This window comes from Parambassis ranga, chromosome 17, assembly GCF_900634625.1.
Source record: "Parambassis ranga chromosome 17, fParRan2.1, whole genome shotgun sequence".
In the NCBI taxonomy this organism is placed as follows: Eukaryota; Metazoa; Chordata; class Actinopteri; family Ambassidae; genus Parambassis; species Parambassis ranga.
The window spans coordinates 6,332,116-6,351,401 of NC_041037.1; the positions used below are offsets into that span (position 1 = coordinate 6,332,116).

Consider the following 19,286-nt stretch of genomic DNA (forward strand, 5'->3'; position numbering starts at 1 on the left):
TTTGTACTCTGAGCAGTGTCAGGCCTTGAAGTGCCAAGAGCGGGTGGTACTTGAGGGTTAAAAACTTCCTGTTTTCCTCTCTCAGAAAAACAAAAAAAAAAGTGTTGAGATGATCTTTTCCCACTCTCAGCTGTGTTGCTGCATGTTAGGCATAGGACTCACAGAATGAGTAATTAATTTCACACACACACAGTGCATAAAAGATACAGTTCGATGAATCATAATGCAACAGGACTAGACTAGTCGGTGTTAATATTAAAAAGCAGCATGCTGTAGAACAGAAATATATGAAGTTAGTTTTCATATGTGTTCACACTGAATTTTTTCCTAATTTTCATAGACGAGCCTGTCAGCCCCAGTGTTGACCGTGAAGCAGCTCCGATTCCTCCCTCTGCTGTGATATCTGTTGCACCATCCATAGCTACAGAGGTTTCCAGTCCAGGCTCACCATGCCCTCCAATTCGTCGTCAGCTGTCACATGACCAAGGTAATGGACCAGGGATTGTTGATGTGTATGATTTAAGGCTTTACTGTAAAAAAATGTGGTTTCATTATTTAAAATAAAATCCCCTAAATTATTTTGCTCATCTCTAAATTGTCAATGACCTGAAAGCCTTTATTATTCTTCATAACTTGGGTTGGATTATTACTTATCATCACTGTACAGAGTCGCTGCGAAGTGCTTTGCTGGAGTCAGACACAGCCAGCAAAACGGAGCGGTCTAAGTCATATGATGAGGGTCTGGACAACTACCAGGAGGAGGGCAGAGGGTGAGTGCATCATGAGTCATTTCTTTTTTTTGTATCTGGTTATGGATTTGTCTGATGTTGTCTTTATTCTCTTACTATCCAGGAGGTCTTCCAGCAAACACATGCCCAGCTTTAGAGGTCTAAGAAAGGTGAGGAACTTCAGAATTAGTCACAAAAGAGGGTTTTCTAATGTCATTATACAACTTTTTTTTTCTTCAAATACATACACCTCCTGATACAGAGCATTTCTTGTATTTCATTTGAGACGATCACAATTTAAAGACTTGGAATATATTCATCTATGACACCCATGATGCATTCAGGGGCCACCACTACACCAGGGCCTGTGAACTTAAAGAAGTCTTCTGTTCTTCTTCATAATGCTGTTTAAAAGGGTGTTTGATTTGTATTTACAGTGAGGCATTGATATTTGCTCTATTTATATTCACTGGCTTCCCTTGGACGTGTATTCTTCAGATATTGGGATATCCTTGTAAGCGCACAAACGTGACACCCCAGTCTGATTCTATCTGAAAGTGTTTCATGTCACTCTTACCTCACGCTCTCCTTGTGTTTTATGTCTCACTGTTGTCAGCCAGTAATACCACAAAAACATGTATGTCCACATTTGCAGGCTCTGGATGGGCATAAATCATCTGGGGATTCTGGATCTAGAAGGGACTCCTCTGCAGATATCTTCGCTAATTCTTCCAAAGAAGGGTTCCTGAACTTTAGGCAACTTAGTACAGATAAGAATAAGGTATGTCTATACCTTTATTTTAATGCACTTTACATTTGTTCCATTTTGTGATGTGATTGTTTATCTCCTTTCTCTGTCTGCTTCTTCAGCGTGTCACTGGGGGAATGAGATCATGGAAGCAAATGTATACTGTTTTACAAGGTCACACCCTGACCCTTTACAAAGACAGGAAGGATGCACTGTCTCATTCTTCGATGCAATCCGATGAGGACCCACTGCGAATTAGCATCACGGCCTGTCTGATTGACATCTCCTACAGCGACACAAGACGCAAGAATGTGCTGCGGTTAACTACATCAGACTGCGAGTATCTTTTTCAGGCCGAGGGGAGGGACGACATGCTGTCTTGGATTGCAGTCATTCAGGAAAACAGTAACCCCGATGAAGAGGTGTGTCTATTAAGACTAATGCTGTGTCCTCATCTGTGTAAACAAGTCGTGTTTATTACCACTCATGGAGGTTTAGAAGAATTTTAGGACATTTGACTCTTTCATCGTTCATAATGCGTCACCTTGGGTCAGTTGTTTAGAGTTACAGGACAAACAAGCTGGTTTAGAGCACACCACACAAAACTTTTCAATGAAACGTCAGGCACACCCATCAGGTTAACAAAGTGAACCACAGTCTGTCTTTGAATAAAACACAATGAACAGCTCAGTGAGATAGAAAGGATTCATTTATAAGATGTTTAACAAAAGCTAGAGTACGATGCCATCTGAAACCTTTTCACTCTGACCTCACTCTGAACAAAAGAAAAAACACACAGGTGGCACTTGTTGGGGTGTGAGGGGGACATTCCACTGCTGACTGAGAGCCAATCAGCTCAGCTCCTTTCAGCATGATCTTGTGAAATTATATGTTCTGGCAGTAATTCATTTGGATATCTCAGGCAGAAGAATGCTAGTACATGATCAGGTGGGGCTGGAAGAAGTTGGGAAATTTAAATGTACTTACGATACACTCTAACTATTATAGTACAGCCCATTTTATTAATATCCTTTCTAACCAGGGTGTGGAATATTTAAATTTCTTCCTTTGAGACTGTTTTTGTGTGATACAGAAACATTTTTAGTACTGTTAAGATTCATTTAGAGATCAGATTGCAGGCCTGTTAACAGAGATCTTTTATATCAAAAGATATAACCTGAAAACATGTATATTTGTACACATCCAGATCTGGTTGCATCTTTGCATGAACTTTCATGTCATTATAATTGCCATATATAATTTTGAAGGCCATCTATGCCAGAGAAATGTATGCTTACCTTTATACCGTTCTCAGTGTATTTATCCTCTCATTGCAGAATGCTGCTGTAACAAGCCAGGACCTGATAAGTAGAAAAATCAAAGAATACAACATGATGAGGTATGCTGGACTCCACGGTGTCCCCTGGGGCTCATCCACAGTATTGAACTATTCATCTGCTCGTTTAAGTTACTAGCGACCTCGTGTTAATTACTATGTTATTTTCTTGTCATGTTAATCAGTGCACCCAGCAGCAGGTCAGAACCCTCCCCCAAAACCTCCCGTCAGTCCCTCAGCATCAAACAGGCCTTCCTGGGAAGCAAAGATGGCAAAATGTACAGTCCTCATTCTCCCAAAGCAGGCGAGGATCGGAGAACGCTGAAAGGTAGAGAGCTTAATGCTGCAATGTGGAAGTTAATGTGGACAGAGGAAATGTCAGTTGGCTTATCTTTGTACAATATCCCTTATCAGATGAGTCAAGTCCACCACGGGACAGAGGCACATGGAAAATCGGCATTGCAGGGATCATGAGGAAGCCTTTTGAAAAAAAGACTCCAGCTGGCATTACATTTGGTGTACGACTTGATGATTGTCCACCTGCACAAACTAACAGGGTGGGTCTGCAGTCCTTATTTTTTTAAATGACACCGTGTAGCTTTGCATTCAGAACGGGATGATGTGAGAACTTTGTTGCTGACAAACATGTGTCTCCTTTGACGTGGCGTATGATTCTGTCTGACATGTGCTGTGCAGTTTGTTCCTCTCATCGTGGAGGTGTGCTGTGGGGTTGTGGAGGAGCGAGGTCTGGAGTACACAGGAATCTACAGGGTCCCCGGGAACAACGCTGCCATCTCCAGCATGCAGGAGGAACTCAACAGCAAAGGCATGACTGACATTGACATCCAGGAAGATGTGAGTGACTGACAGTCAGGTTGCTTATTACAGTGCACTGTGCCACTTTACTGACAACACCTTTAACAGTGATTGATTCGGACGGTAAAGAGTGCTCTGACATGACGCTGTCTCGATCTCTTACTGCTCTGCAGAAATGGCGGGACCTTAATGTCATCAGCAGTTTGTTAAAGTCCTTCTTCCGAAAACTTCCAGAACCTCTGTTTACAAATGGTAAGAATTTAAAAATAGCAATCACTACTGGAGTGCTGCTTATGTGTGGCTAAATTTAAAAGGGTTTTCTGCTCTTTCACAGAAAAGTATGCTGAATTTATTGAAGCAAACAGAACAGAAGATTCAGTGGAACGATTAAAGGAGCTCAAGAGGCTGGTGAGAGAGTAAAAAAAGATCTAATAGGAGGCTCACATTTGTTTATTAGGCTATCGCTGGTGCTAAATTTCACTTTTTTGTCCGTGTTTGCAGATCTGTGAATTACCTGATCATCACTACGAAACTCTGAAATTCCTTTGTGCTCACCTGAAGAGGGTTTCTGAAAACTGTGAAAAGAACAAGGTATGAACGTTAACAGGATCTGTCAGTGTTAATACCATTGGTTAATCCTGTCTTAATCCACTGCCTGTGAGGATTATGTCATTACTGACTGCTTTTTCCCCCCCCAATCTCTTTAGATGGAGCCTCGTAACCTGGCGATCGTGTTTGGTCCTACGCTGGTCAGAACCTCTGAGGACAACATGACCAACATGGTCAACCACATGCCAGACCAGTGCAAGATAGTGGAGAACCTGATCCAGCAGTTCGACTGGTTCTTCACTGATGATGGGGACGAGGACCCTGTTGTATGTTGCAATTAATGTTATTCTTTGTTCAATTGTAAATAATCTGTTGGCTCTGTTAGCTATTGTTCTTATCATGGTGGACATTTTTATTGGCTTAGCAACAAGCTGTGGAACATAGTGGACTAATTAGGAGCTCAAGATCCAAATGTATGTCAGAGCTTAATTGAGGAATTAATCTTTTCACTTGTGTAAGATGTTGCAGCTTTTAAATGTATCCACAAAAATATCCATTTTGTTCTCTCACTAATCTCTTTCCTCTACTTTCTGTTGTCGGACTTTCTTGCTGCAGACATCAGCTGAGCATGAAAGCACAGTGCAGTCTCAGCCTGTGCCCAATATCGACCACCTGCTCTCCAACATTGGCCGTACAGCAGCCTCGCCGGGTGAAGTCTCGGGTAAGTCAGCAGCATTTTTCCTTTCTCAGGACTTAATATATGCACATATTTGATATATTATATATATTTCTAAGATTAAATGTTATTGTCAGTTGCTAATGCTAACAGAATGAGCATCATCCCAGTTTTCCATTATTTTAAAAGCTTTGAGTGAAGACTACAGATTTTATTTGTGCTTCTGTTAATGCAAGCTTTTCCAGTCATTTTTCCAGTGAATACATTACTGTGGAAAACTGTTGAAAAATACCTTGCAGTATGTCATGTTTTTTATTATTTTTTTATTTGTTTTTGTTTTTTTGAGTCGGTTTTGTTTCAATGTTGCTGTTTATTTGGCCAAAGATAAAACTGTCCAAGTTTTATTTCCGTTTCATTCTTTGCCTTTTTCTCTTTGTTTTTCTGGCTCGTTTTTTTTCTCCCTGTGCTTAAACTGTGTTGAGACGACGACTCCTTTTCTTTCAGTTCTTTTCTTCCCCTCCTCCTCGTCTCTCACATAATCCCGGCATGTTCTTTCCCAAAGAAAATCATATGAATCAAAAAGAAACAATGGAAGTTTTAACCCTTCTGACCTGTGCCCTTCTGTGTGTAGTGTGTTGTTTTTCTCCCCTATCCTTGTCCAGCACTCACACATTACCCAATCTTGACACAGGCCAAGTGGGCGGCGTCTATCACTCGATGATGTCACTGATGGACTCTGTTTTGTCAGTGATGGACAGCTGGGACTGTAGGAAGAAGGACGAGTGTTGTGCCCAGTGTAGCTGCCTAGTCTGCAGAAACCCCCAGCTCTTTTAAATTTGGGCGAAAGGAGGAAAAAAGATAAAAAAGAAAGAAAGAGAAGTCGATGTTTGTCATTTTTCCTGTGGTGTGCACGTCTCATATTTAAACCAATACCCTAAATTGAGGGGATACAGAGCAATGCTGCTGCACTTTCTCTGAAAGCCCTTCTGCTGTCTCTTGTTGTCTCTAAAGCTGATCGCAAGGACAAGTAGCATGGTATGGTCAACCTCAGGTTCTCTCCCGGTCATGTGGCATAATTTGTCATGATGTCTGAGGGTGGGTGGGGGGGTTGTAGTTTGGGACTGAGCTGGATGTTTGCCAGCACACATGCGTGTACACACACACACAAAAAAAACCCACACATACAACCACGTCCCTGACCGATGTGTGTGAGGCAGAGTCATGCAGGCTTTCAAACAGAAGTATGTAGGGTTATCTGCTGCGACTTTTTTTTGTTTCAGGTGTTTCAGGTGCTCTCTTTGTTTGGTTTGTTGTCTGTAATGTTATCATTTCAAAATCTTGTCTTTTATTCAACAATTCAAATGTTTACATGGTCAACTACAGGCAAACTTTGCCACATACATTTCCATCACCCACTGTTACATAATGTTTGATAATGTCAGTCACCCACATCTGTCATCCTAGCAACCCTCCTCTACACTGACAACACACACCTGAAACCATATTTGTGATATATAAGCAGCCCATTTCTACCACAGGAATTTTTAGGAGTCCAGGACTGAATTCAGGAATTCATTTAATTTCATTTTTGGCGTCAAACAAAAGTAGAACTTCAGTATGTATCAATACAAGATACTGTATGTTTGAATGGCCTTCAGAGGTAGATTGAGAGCAGGGTTCACAGTGATGCTGAGTGCCTTCTAGATTTTTTTTTGTTACAGCTAATACATTTAAACATGAAGAGAACTGTCCCTCTAATATCAGTGTGAGAGTAAATGCAGGAAGTCAGATGGCTTTGACTTATACACCAAAAAACACCATGCATACAGTTTTTTTTAGGATAAATATTTACTGTTGTGTGTGTTGGAAACGTTCATAAGTTTAGTTCCTGGGGGGCCTATGATTCCTGTGGATAATTGTTTGAAATGGGCTTTCAGTTTGCTTTTGTTTGTTAGCCGCAGTTTGCATGTTTTTCTACATTTAAACAGACAGAAGTAAGTTTTGTGAACGATTTATTTTGCTTTTTATGTTGTTTATAGTGACAGGCTACTTGTTAAAGAGCACCACAGGACTTAATCTAGCTTGGAGTAAGAGCAAATCTCTGTCATACTGAAGCTTGCCTGCTATATCGACCACAACACACACCCACAGATCTGTTCAGCTCAGGCCCCTCAGAGTCAGATCAGACTCATCACTCCCTCTCCTCTGTGATGTCTTTGAGTTTGGGAAAGAATGCCCACAGCTGGTTGGTGGCTACGTGTAATGCTCTGTGACTGGCGTGTTTGTCCGTGATGTGCCGTCGTTCCATCGATACATGAGCATGAGCTGCTTTGTGTCTTGGTTTACTGCTGGATTTTTCACTTCCTGTACTCTCATCCTTCATGTCAGGCCTCCTCTGCTGCTTTCTCCACTTTTCCATTTACTGCTTAGTGTGGTTACTCGTCTTCCTGTCTCTGACCAAAAACGTATCATCGGCTTTCATGTAGCTGCTCTCATTATATTCATCATATCTGTCATATCCACTCAACTTTAAATCTGCCTCTTTCTTTCTTTATCATGTTGACACAGTCAGTAGTCTGTCAGCCTTTTAATAATGACTCTTTTTTCTTTGCAGATTCAGCATGTAGTGACTCCTCCAAATCAAAGGTAACATCCTCCTCCTTTTTCATTTTGTTTCCGTCTTGACTGTTTTGTATTTGTAGTTCTTTAATGGGGATTTTAACTATCAGCAGGGCTTGTGGGGGTCTGGGAAGGATCAGTGTAGCAAAGAGATGCTGCGCTCTTCCTTCTTTGCCAACCGCAAACGTAAGAAGCCTAAGGACAAAGCTCAGCCCAGCAGTTCAGATGATGACCTGGACCCCGTGTTCACTAAGGAGGAGCTCCCAGAGGAGAACCAGCAGCAACCTCTGTGGTCCCCAGGCAGCCGGACTGAGGGGAGTGAGGTGCAGGCGAACGAAACCTGTGAGAATGACAAAAACCTGAACAGCTCGGAGGATCAGTTGGACAGCTCTATAAGGAAGGAGTCTCTGTCTAGCAGCCTGATGTCTCAGCACTCTCTCTCCCTGCCTCCTGAACACATATCCTCCACCCTTCAACATGATTCCCCCTATGCCTCACCTCCCCACTCGCCAAACCTCAGTTACCGCATGGCACACCAGTCCTCTCTGTCAGACCCGCCCTCCAACTATGACGACACGGTGTCTGACCTCGGTACAATGAACAGCACCAGCTCTCAGGCGTCGGTGCCCAGAGTGAGGCGTGGCAGGATGGTGGCACTAGAAGTGTGTCCGAGTGGGCCCGGAGCAGAGGTTTGTTCCATCACCTCAGACTACTCCACCACATCTTCCATGACTTTTCTGACTGGAGCTGAGTTTAGCACTCTCAGTCCTGAAGTGCAGTCAGTGTCCGAGAGCAGAGGCGGAGAGGATGCAGATGACGAGAGAAGTGAGCTCATCAGCGAAGGAAGGCCAATGGAGACGGACAGCGAGAGCGACCTGTCAGTGTTCACTGTTGGAAAAGCTGATCAGCATGAGCTGCAGGAGGCTCCTCGCCCCCTTGCCTCACACAGACTCATTGAGTGTGATACACTCTCCAGAAAGAAAGCTGCCCAGCAGAAAACTGACAGCGAGTCCTCACTGGATGCTCGCAGCGATAAAGATTCCAACAGATTGTCGCGTGTTCTGGGGTCAGTTAAAGGTAGATCTACCGGAAGCCTCAGCTCCTCATCCCGCAGCGAGCTGGATAAGACGGAGCCTGCCTGGAAGCTGAAGATCACTGACCGGCTGAAGGTGCGCCTGAGAATGTCTGTGGACGACATGTTTGGTGTGGGCAGTCAAAGGTGTCGGTCCCCAGAGGGCCGCAGTAAGAAGAAGAACATCAGACGCAGACACACCATGGGTGGTCAGAGAGACTTTGCAGAGCTGTCAGTTCTGGGTGACTGGCCGCAGCAGGTGGACATTGGTTCGCGGTCTGGGCTGTCAGCAGTGGATCGGCTGAAACCCAAGTGCAGCTCTCAAGACTTCTCCATTAGGGAATGGATTGCCCGCGAGCGCCACCGCACCAGCAATCCCGAGGTCAGCCTGGATCTCTCTGAGCAGTCGGGAGGTCTGTGCAGTGCAACCTCCCAGAACCTCGGAGGGGCATCCTGCTCTGAACATCGTCCAGCTGAGGCACTAAACGGCGACATCCCCCAGAGTAAAAACCTGAGTCTTTCGGCCACCGCTCACCCACATAAACTCACCAGTTCCCAGGTGGTCCATTCACGCTTCTATCAGTACCTGTGAGAGGATGTGTGTGTGTGGGTGGCTGTGTTTGTCATTCGTCTGTGAGACGTGTACGTATTTGGGAGTCAGTGCAGTGTCTGTTGTGTGACCAATGTTGAGCATGCTGTACAAACATTGTCTGGACTGTGTGTCTGTTTGTGTGTGTGTGTGTGCTTGTGAAAAGAGAATTACTGCACACAGGGATTGTTGATTGTGCTCATGTATTAGGCATGGAACAAACAGTTCTTTATACCTTTTTTAAGTTTGTTTAGTTTTTATGACAAATGACTTTGGGATGTCTCGGCAGGAGAATTCCCTCTCTCCTGAAACAAATCCCTGTTATGCTGATGATGGAAAGGACCTACTGCTCCTGAAAGAGAGAGCCTGTGAAGTATGTTCAAAGAGGTGTGAACAGTTAAGATGTTTAACAAAGTGGCTTTAAGTCTGAACTGACATAGAATGAATAGGAAGTAGTTATAAAAAAGAGATTTTTAGTATTGCAGAGGAACTATTTTTGTGTAAAAGAACGTTACGGTGTTCAGAGTCAGTGAGTCTGTCGGTAACCAAATGAAGAATGTACAGACATGCTTGCTGTAATACTGACTAAGAGCTTTAGATGCTTGTGTTTCACTCTAAAGTGTACATATCCCTATTTTTCTGTGTACTTGAATTGTGTTTTTTGGTACAGCCTGTGTGTGACTGCCTACAAGCTCTCTGCTGTCAAAGGGGCCTTTTCCAAAGGTACAAAGGAGACACTGGACTTATGCAAATGGAAATATAGTTCTTATTCATCCCTGCTATGTGGTTTAAGGAGCAGTGAACAACATCCCTCTGATGCAAATGTTAAGCTGTGTCGTGTTTGTGGTTCACACATCTGTCAAGAAAAAGAAAGTTTGGAAGTAAAAGAAAGTGGGTAATCAGAAAATCATGTTTCTTCACAAAAGAAAGTGCCTCACAATGAAATGTAAAGGGTGCCATACTGTCTGTGTTTAAATACACAAAGCTGTTACTGTGAATGACATTTTTATTGTCGACTCAGTCGTTCCACAGGTTCTGAAAATGCCGAGCTTCCATTCCGTAGGCATTCCACTCTGGTCTTAATATGTTTTATACATTTTTTTTTTCATTTGGTTTTAACAGAACTTGAATTTTAAATATTCATTGTAAAATAAGTAACTTAAATGTACATATAAATGCCATGTTTTAGCTGCTTTTCATTTTCATCAGATTGCAGGATTAAGTACAGTATTGTGAGACGAGGCCTTTGTGGGCAGTTTGGTTCTCTTTGGAGAGAGAAGTTGTCTGCAGGAGGAGGACGCTGCGTTGAGCTGGGTAATTTGTATCAATGCCGTGTTCTTCTGAGGGTGAGCGGTGTGCACAGCCTCCTGAAACACTGGAAATAAATTTTGTCAACAGGAAATGACTGAGGTGTTTTGTTATTTAGAAAATAATATCCTTGATTATTCTGGAAGACGTGTTACTTAATATACATGCAACTACTACCCTAAGGCAAGAACAGGTATTGTTGAAAATTCAGGACAACTGATGACAAGATTTGAGCCACTTAGAATGTTGACTACTGCGTTTAAAAACATAATCATAGGTTTTATATAATGCGATGGTGTACCCCACCTCTCTCGATAGCTGGGATAGGCTCCAGCCCCTGTGACCCTGCACTGGACAAAGTGGGTATATATATATATATATATATATATATATGGATACATATGGATATATATATATATATATATTGGATATATATATATATATATATATATATATATATATATATATATATATATATATATATATATACATATAATAAGAAGGGCTGTGTTGGGTGTGTCTGAAGCCAACATCATGTTTTTACTTGCAGATATGAAATCTTCAAAAGGTAGGCATCACTTTGCTGAGACATCTCGGTTTTAACTTTGTGGTGCCACGTACTATTTAATTATTTACCACAGGTTGATCCAACGGGTGGTAATAAGAATATAGTTAAACAAAAATCAATTTAATTTACTGTAACTCTGCATTTGTCATTTTGAACTTGATGCACATTTGATGCTCAAACCAAGCAAGCTTTCTATCATTTCTGTTTCTATATTTCTAAAGTGCCAGCTGACTACAGATCAGCTTGTTAGCTAGTCAGGTGCAATACTTCTTTTGCACAGAAGAGGGCGCACTAGCTCAAAAAATCAATAATGGACAACACATTTGTAAGCTTATAAACAAAGTCAACAACAGTTACATTTCAAAATGCTTTATATACAAGTTGCACATACAACATAAAGACTTAAACAATATAAGTTTTATACACTTTGTACATCAGCTGACTAGAAACCACTGACAATACTAACAGAAGTGACGTGAGGGGGGGTGGGGGTCGATAACACACAAAGCAGTCCAAAGTAATTCACAAAATAATGAAAATTCAGCATAGTTCACTCACCAGTATGTCAGGTTGGATGGTAAATATCAGTCAAGAAACTAGCAAACTAAATATTGTTTACATGTTTGTAGTCAGAACGTCATCTTTCAAGCACGTTATTTCAGATTTTTGAGATAAAATGTGCCAAATGTTTGCTCATAAATAAACAAGGCTTCTCCATATTTACTCATTGTTTAATGTCACGCGGGCTCCTAACATGAACATCCCACCCACAGTAAGGCACAGTGACTAAAAGTTCCAGAAATGTGAAAATATATGATTTTTATACTATTTCTGCCAAGACTAGTTTGTTTGTTCTTCCTTTTTTTTTTGAGGAGTACAACACAAGTTTAGCTTTGTGCCTTTTATTTTTGTAAAGCAACTAAAGACTGATGCAGCCAGACATCCACTCAGACACGGTACGACTGTAAGACACTGAACAGAGAAATTCTGAGAAACAAGTAGCAATAATCATACTTATGAACACAATAACAGTAAGTTAGTTGGCAAGGTTATCAGAAACTGGCAGCCGTTCAAAAGTTAAATCTCAACATAAGGAACTGATCTTCGGTGAGGGGGATTTGTGCTGAAAAAGCGCTCGACTACTGTACTGTGCCGGTTTTGTATTCGTAGATTCTCTTTGTCCACCAGAGGGAGCACTAGTTCCATTTATTCCAATGGTACAGAGACTGTTCTTATTTTCTACCTCTGCAGCCAGCGTGAGTTGAGGTTAAGGGGATGTTGGCAGAGGCCCTTTTCTTTGTGTTTTTATTTACTTATGTATTTTGCACATGCAGGTGCTGCGCTTCAGATTAGAGCTCAAATCAGATTGGCCGGCAGGGGTTTACTGTTGCATATTGTGCTGTAGTAGCTGGTCGGGGCTCCCTAGAGGTTTTTTTTTTTTTTTTTTTTTTTTTTAACTGCCATCCTCGTTGTTTTCCTGCTGCTCGTCCGTCGGCATCGCTGGCATCCGGAAGCACTCTTCAAAGAAGTTGACCAGGGATTGGCTCAGGTGCTGCTGTGTGCCCTCACTGTGCAGGAAGTGCCCCTCATCAGGGTAGATCTGTAGACACAGACACACACAAAAAATGTCTGTACACAACAATTCAAACTGGTTTAAGAGGAGCAGCTTGTTAATGCAATGGCTCACTTTACATACATGTAAACACCTATATGAAGTCAATGGGATGAGAATTTGAATGCATCCAACACATTTCCTGTTCATCTACTGCTGTGTACAGTGTGTAAATGTAAGAGCGCGAGAGTAATCTGTTTCATCAGCCTGTGTGTATCATGTTAGAAAGCATTCTTCACAGAGCCAGGAGCATGTTGAGCGTCTCACCTGTAGAGTGTAATTGGCCTTCTCGCTGATTAAATGATTGATGAATTTGGCTGTGTGCTGGAAGTGAACCTTCTCTGTGGCGGTAAAGAAAGGAGACCCATTAGACTCAGTTTTTCTTATTTTCTCTCTCAATGCAACATGAAAATAATAAATAAAAAAAACACTGCTGAATTACCGTCAGCGGTGGGATGGATTATTAGGTACTGTTTCTCCAGCAGCTGACCCGCTCTGTGTGCTAAATTCGCCATCTGAAGAAAAAAAAAAAAACGTCCATCATGTGCTCTTTCATAGTGGCCATCTCCACACATTGTTTGTATGAGGAGAAACATGTTACCGTGTATACTCGGGAATCTGTCTTGACGCCGAGGTATCGCTCAGAAAATGCAGATGCTGCAGTTTGGCAAAAACAAACAGCTTTAGACAAGACAGCGGCATGTTTGAGACAACCAGAGCAGAATAATATGAGGAGGGTTTGTACCATAAAGCTCAAAATCTGTGATGGGTGAGACTGCTGTGCCACATTTGAGCTGGGAGAACTCCTCAGAACTCAGCAGCAGAGTCGCTAAATAACCTCCATACGCCTAAAAGAAACGCATACAGATACAACACGTCTGTTATTTCACTTTGTGATGATAATTTACTTCATGATTCATCATTTGTCGTCTTGAACGCACCTTTCCATAAACTCCCATTCTAGTCTTATCAATGTAAGGCTCTTTGGATATAAACCTGAACAAAAAAAACAAACAGTTAAAAAACATGACTGGGGCTCCTCAGTGTCAGTCCTGCTCTGAGTTGTGGTGAATGTCTGACCTGAGCGCCTCCAGCTGGTCCCTCTCCTCCAGTTTCCCCAGTTTCCTGCGCACCTTGTGGAGCAGGTTGGTGCCTTGGAAGCCGCTGCCGTGGCCGTCGAAACGGATGACGATGGTGCCGAAGCTGCTGACCAGAACTGTGGCCCAGTCCACCTGGAACTGCTCTGTCACCATCTGCCCACCGGGCGTGCCGTCACTGTGGAACCGACACAGGTAAAGGAAACACAATAACACCAAAACACACAAGAGCTTAACAGAGACATGCCTACAGCTTAACTGATATTCTAGTGATTATCTAAGAAATAATGGACATTAAACATCTGCAATCACCTTATTTTCCAGGCAGGATTTATAGATCAAACATTTAATCTGTAGGTACTGGAACGTTTGGGGTTTCTGTAGTATGATGGTATCGACCAATCATGTTTGAGAGCACAGTCCGTGCTCTGTCAGGATATAAAATTTGGTCCAAAAAAAATGAGAAATTTCAGTTTTAAAATCAAATTATGAAGGAATCCTGTGAAGGAAGCTGTCCAAAAGCGGTCCAAAAATCAATATGTCAAAGTGCTAGTGAGACAGAAAACCACTAAATAAAATAAATATAGTATTGATGCTCACACTAGCAGCAGTAGAGGGTAGGGGGATGTATCTGTGAATCCAGCCGGCTTCAGAATCTGCATCGTCAGAGCTACAGCAGAAAGGAAAAGGATCTCATTAAGCATCTTAAATCAGGATGTACAGCACAAACTGATGTGTGCATACTGTAGTCGTCTATGGTGATGGTCTGGTATTCCACTCTGGGCATCTGCATGCTGTTGTATGTGTTGTTGACTCTGTCGTTGGTCTCCACGTCGAACACCTCTGCAGGTCACAGAGAAACGTCTCAGAGACACACGTTCATGCAGCGTACGCTTCATAGTGATGCAGAAACAGGAGACTCACTCTGTTTGTCCTCCGTGCTGTAGACGGCCACGCTGGGTATATCTGGGCCTGTAAAGAACAACCAGCGAAACAGAGATGTAATAAGAGAAGTTAATTCGATCAGTGTGATAAAACATCACGTAACATGACACTGATGAAGGACTTGAGTGCCTCCACTCTGGTAATCAAGACACTCAGCCCTACTCTGCTACAGAATAATCCCTCTGCCTTAAACAGACTTCAGAAACAGGCCTCCCAGCCAGCGCTGCAGTTAATCTACTTCCATCCCAAGAGGAAGTAGATTATTATTTCACAATCTCCAAAGATCCAATTAATGAAGAAAGCCACTGGCACTTCTCCTCTGCAGAGTGAGCCCCTAAACAAATCGGCTTCCATAGAAACTGTTTGTTGGCCAGTGCTGAAGCCCTGAGGAGGAAGGAGTGTGTGTCCCAGAGGAACACATGTAGTAAACAACAGAATGCTCACCTGAGACTAACAGCACAAAAACACACGCTCTGACATGTTTAGTAACAAAGATGCTGTAACACTATTCAAGTGTCCCAACAACAGGTGGCGCTAGATGCTCCTTCTGAAAGCAACCAAGCCCTGAAGGAGAAGCTATCTTTAGGTACAAACACTTTTTGTATCAGACCATAAACATGTTTATTTCTACAGTGAAGATGGAGGTCTGCGGGTACTGACTCACTGCTACAGCGCGCCTCAAGTGGCCATTTCAGGATCTGCAGGTTTTAGTACCTCTGTGTTAGTCTGAGCTCCAGAGGTGGATAGGTTTGATTTTTTTTAATTGAATATTAGATGTTTACACAGATACTATTTTACTATTTTATGACAGAAAACAGACACAGATACACAAAATGCCAGAAAAGTTACCATCTAATTCAACTTAGAATGCATAATATTGGAAAAACAATTAAGTAGAGGACAAAAAAACAGAAACTCTAGATGTAAATTTGCAATAAGAATGTAAAAGAGAGGCGAGGAGAAAAACAAATCCACTAATAAAAACAAAACAAATGGAAGATTTAAGACACTAAAATTAATTAAAATCTCAGATTGCTCTAAGACTTTGAACTGCTGTGTGTTGCACAAAACTGGATTTTCTCATTTTACCAACACAATCCAGGCTGCAGTAATGCATTCTGTAATAAAGGTTACAGATAAATACAATCTGCTCACAGTGTATGAACACTTACTGTCTAGCATGGATGGAAAACCTGATTTATCCGCCTGAACTTGTTGCATGCAGTCAGACTTTTATTTCCCACGGTGGGTTTGAGGTTACCCGCTGATGTCCGGCTCGATAGAAGCACTCCACTCGACATGGAGCACTGATTCAATTACACCATCCACGGAGCACGGCCCTCTGCCTTTCTCAGGAGACGTTCAGGAGCACTGCCATGTAAATCACTTTACTCAAGAGACTCAAAGTGAAGGGCGCTCACCTTTACAGTTCAGTAAGAAGTACTGCATGTCGGGGCTGAAAGACACGTCCACGTAGCCGCACTTGAACTCGCAGGACAGGCAGCAGCGGTTGAATGGATGGATTGTGTCGGCACTGCAGGATGAATTATGTCGTTAAACAGCACTCGGAGAGATCACACACATCAGATAACTTGTATATTATTCTTACCTGTACAGGTGTCGCCGTCTGGGGTTGTCCTCTGTGCTCAGGAAGTATCTGTGAATCAAACACCTCCATCAGATTACCACATCCAACCGTCATTCGGAGCAGAGGATTTGAAATCAGACTCACATCAGGTTCTTTTCATGACTGTAAGCTAGGATGCTGGTAACATCCCAATCTCCAGAGGTCAGGGACTGAAGAATGTCTGTGCTAGTGTTAGGCTAAAAAGAACAAAACACCTCAAACACCAAGCCGTTATCATTACATTACATCACAAGAACATTTTCCCCTTGATTACCATCGAGGTGGACATAGAGATGTGGAAGAACTTTCCTCTCCCGCCCTGAGGGATCGCCCTGGTGAAAAAGAACTTGTGTCCGTCTTGGGAAAAGAGTGGCGCCTCGTTCTGTAGAGGGGAGTAGAAAAAAACTAGAGACCGTCCTGTGATGTGCCTGCAGCTCTGGTTATTTCCTTCATCACATGCAGAACATGGAACAAACACAGCCTGTAAACAACAACCAGCATCACGTACCTGTCGGTGCAACCAGCTGTCACTCTCATCCTCGTGTTTCTAAAAGGAGGAGTTTGAGCATTATTCAACAAACTGCATGAAAATTAAAGGATACATCTGGTAATAGTCTTCATTTTATGTCAACAAAGCTGCTGAACAACAGAGTGTCTGAGAAAATTAGGCTTTGATTTAATAACATGCAGTCATACAAACACATTACTGGAGAAAAAGGTATATTCTGCAGCATGCAGGGCAGTCTGAGTGTAAAAATAGTATGTTCAGAAAATGATGAAACTGTTAATCACTTCATCCTTGAGTCCAAGTTAAAGTTTGAGCAGAAGTTTAAGATGTTTCCTCAACATGTTTCTGTGATGGTGTGTCCTTAGAAATGATCATTTACAGTTGTGTGCATTTGTCAGGGCTGGTCTTTGGAGTGCTGGCATCGTGTTTGTTTCCAGATGAACTTGACATTCAGAAACATGTCAGCTTTGTTGGTCTTTGCACAGAAAAGCCGTTGAATAACAAATAGAAGACAGACATCTATTGATTATAGCCATCTTTACCTTAATGCAGACTCCAGTTGTAGCCTCACACACCGTCAGTATGGAGTTGTTCTGGCCTCTGTTCAGCCAGTTGACAGCCAGCTTAGTGTTGGTGGCCCATTTCACCATGGTGATGTAATAGTCGCTCCTGAGAGGAAACACAGGGAGGATGCATCAGAACATCTGACAACCTCTGTCTCCTCTCTGTGTAGCAAAGATCTTCGGGGATGTCAAGATCCTTCCTGATTCCTCACCCTATTCGTTGGTCGTCAGGTTTCTTCATCACCACAGTGTGCAGGGGGCCGTGGAGGTTCACCACCCACAGGTGCACTGTGGGGTTTTCTTCCCCAGCCTGCAGGGAGCAAGAGGAAATGAGATGTATAAGGTCAGGACAGGAATCTGTCTCTCTGATGTCTTCAGGGTCCCTATATCAACAGGAGTAATTAGATTCAAGAAATTATATTTTTGTGGACCAGAGAGGGGACAAACTTGTGCACCCCCCCTACCCCCCTTATTACATCGATGTTATTATTTCTTTTTCACACATAAACCACTGCTGTGTTCTGCCTCTCAGCCACTAAAAGATTGTTAAGCTGTTATGTTCATTTCAAACTTTTTAATCCTTGTAGTCTTCCTGATAATTTGAAGCTCAGTGATTGGACACTTCTTGCAAAAAAGCTGCCCTTTGGGAGTTGTAGATAACTTTGTCCAAAATGAGCTCTTAATCACTTTTCATTCTAATCCAAGCAGCAGAAATTCTCCAACTATGAGTTCCTGTGTGAGAAAGATTTCAGCTTTCAAATGTGCCCAAAAACTTCTTCTACAAATCCAGAAATGTGCAGTTTGTCATCTGAAGCTTGTAAAGTACCATTTAGTGTTGTGTGAAGCTGCTCAGTAAACAACCTTCTTTCTTTCCTGTTAGGTGGTCCATCAGAGGAGGCATGTCCGCCTGTGCCTCTGTGTGTGAGCGCCGGTGCTGGAGGGCTTACCTTTGGGTAGTGATAGTCGAGGCTGGCAGGATATGGCGTTCCTGTGAAAAACGGAACTTCCATTTTTGGCACCAGCGCATCGTTGATGGTCATGTAAGCCAAACGCTGGCCATCTGGAGACCACCAGTGAGCTATGTGCGTCTGTAGGATCTCCTCTGTAAGACAAAAGGTAAGGTTCTGTGACCGAGGAACAATCCGACAGTTCATTTTTACTGGTTTGCACAGCCAGCTCCACACAATGCAAACACAAAACAAATACAAAAACAATGTGGTCATTGCAAAGGGCCTCTGCCTGGATTTAGACTGAGCAGTGTTACATCCAGCAGGGGGCAGTAAAGGTCTATGAACCCCCCCCCATTCTTCCTAGAACATACTGTGCTGCTGTGTGTGTGCATAGAGACCCAAACAATAACCCTGTCTTGTTAAAAATGATCGGGCCAACCTTGATGAGGAAATTGTGAATTTGTTTGTTGTCTGGCTACACGTATTATCCACAGCGTTGTGAACGCAGGGTTAGAGCAGGCAAAGACGATGATTCATCCTCGAATCCTCAGCGTTTGATTGAGTTTCTTGCTGAGTTTGTTTTGTTGCCGTTTAGCAGAATTTTCAAGGCTGGAGGCCAAAGAAAATCAGTCTACATTATCTGTTTTATAATCCATGAAGAGCACAACAGCAAAAAAAAGGGTCAGCCATTATTTTATGAAGGTCTGTGTATTTAATAAGAGTCCATGTTGAAGCCTTTGTTGATTTATGTGACAGATAACACTGGACTGATTGTAGTAAATGGTGAATTTTGCACAAGGCTAGCTGTTTATATTCAATAACTTTATTTTGTGTATATTCTCTATCCTACTTTTTATATTATTCTTTATTGCTCAATGTATAATTAGCTGAGTGCCTGTACACTGCATCTGTCTGACATCAGCCATTGCAAAGCACACTGTATGTTCTGGTTAGAAAAAAGAAGTGATGTTTTAA

At 42.4% G+C, this 19,286-nt stretch overlaps 2 protein-coding genes across 5 annotated transcripts in view; one reads left to right on the plus strand and one right to left on the minus strand.

Moving 5' to 3' along the window:
* Window positions 1–10,535, plus strand: part of arhgap21b (Rho GTPase activating protein 21b) — a 29,980-nt gene extending 19,445 nt beyond the window's left edge. For 3 of the 4 annotated variants that reach the window (XM_028426679.1, XM_028426683.1, XM_028426681.1), the window contains 16 exons: window positions 341–487; window positions 668–770; window positions 853–898; window positions 1,384–1,509; window positions 1,599–1,898; window positions 2,814–2,875; window positions 2,998–3,140; window positions 3,227–3,369; window positions 3,509–3,667; window positions 3,802–3,880; window positions 3,963–4,036; window positions 4,130–4,219; window positions 4,336–4,503; window positions 4,793–4,898; window positions 7,468–7,499; window positions 7,583–10,535. In XM_028426679.1, coding sequence (XP_028282480.1) covers window positions 341–487; window positions 668–770; window positions 853–898; window positions 1,384–1,509; window positions 1,599–1,898; window positions 2,814–2,875; window positions 2,998–3,140; window positions 3,227–3,369; window positions 3,509–3,667; window positions 3,802–3,880; window positions 3,963–4,036; window positions 4,130–4,219; window positions 4,336–4,503; window positions 4,793–4,898; window positions 7,468–7,499; window positions 7,583–9,136 — 3,332 coding nt within the window. In that variant the 3' untranslated portion in view covers window positions 9,137–10,535. The remainder of the gene's footprint in view (window positions 1–340; window positions 488–667; window positions 771–852; window positions 899–1,383; window positions 1,510–1,598; window positions 1,899–2,813; window positions 2,876–2,997; window positions 3,141–3,226; window positions 3,370–3,508; window positions 3,668–3,801; window positions 3,881–3,962; window positions 4,037–4,129; window positions 4,220–4,335; window positions 4,504–4,792; window positions 4,899–7,467; window positions 7,500–7,582) is intronic. The other variant, XM_028426680.1, reaches the window with a different exon arrangement.
* A 1,878-nt stretch (window positions 10,536–12,413) lies between these two features.
* LOC114449218 (dipeptidyl aminopeptidase-like protein 6) overlaps window positions 12,414–19,286 on the minus strand; it is a 57,344-nt gene continuing 50,471 nt past the window's right edge. The window contains exons 9-26 of the mRNA XM_028426684.1: window positions 18,309–18,463; window positions 17,574–17,671; window positions 17,341–17,467; window positions 16,799–16,837; window positions 16,565–16,672; window positions 16,396–16,487; window positions 16,273–16,320; window positions 16,085–16,197; window positions 14,643–14,690; window positions 14,463–14,561; window positions 14,319–14,388; window positions 13,702–13,896; window positions 13,563–13,617; window positions 13,367–13,469; window positions 13,223–13,278; window positions 13,064–13,136; window positions 12,889–12,962; window positions 12,414–12,609 (exon numbers count right to left, since the gene is read on the minus strand). Coding sequence (XP_028282485.1) covers window positions 12,463–12,609; window positions 12,889–12,962; window positions 13,064–13,136; window positions 13,223–13,278; window positions 13,367–13,469; window positions 13,563–13,617; window positions 13,702–13,896; window positions 14,319–14,388; window positions 14,463–14,561; window positions 14,643–14,690; window positions 16,085–16,197; window positions 16,273–16,320; window positions 16,396–16,487; window positions 16,565–16,672; window positions 16,799–16,837; window positions 17,341–17,467; window positions 17,574–17,671; window positions 18,309–18,463 — 1,700 coding nt within the window. The 3' untranslated portion in view covers window positions 12,414–12,462. The remainder of the gene's footprint in view (window positions 12,610–12,888; window positions 12,963–13,063; window positions 13,137–13,222; window positions 13,279–13,366; window positions 13,470–13,562; window positions 13,618–13,701; window positions 13,897–14,318; window positions 14,389–14,462; window positions 14,562–14,642; window positions 14,691–16,084; window positions 16,198–16,272; window positions 16,321–16,395; window positions 16,488–16,564; window positions 16,673–16,798; window positions 16,838–17,340; window positions 17,468–17,573; window positions 17,672–18,308; window positions 18,464–19,286) is intronic.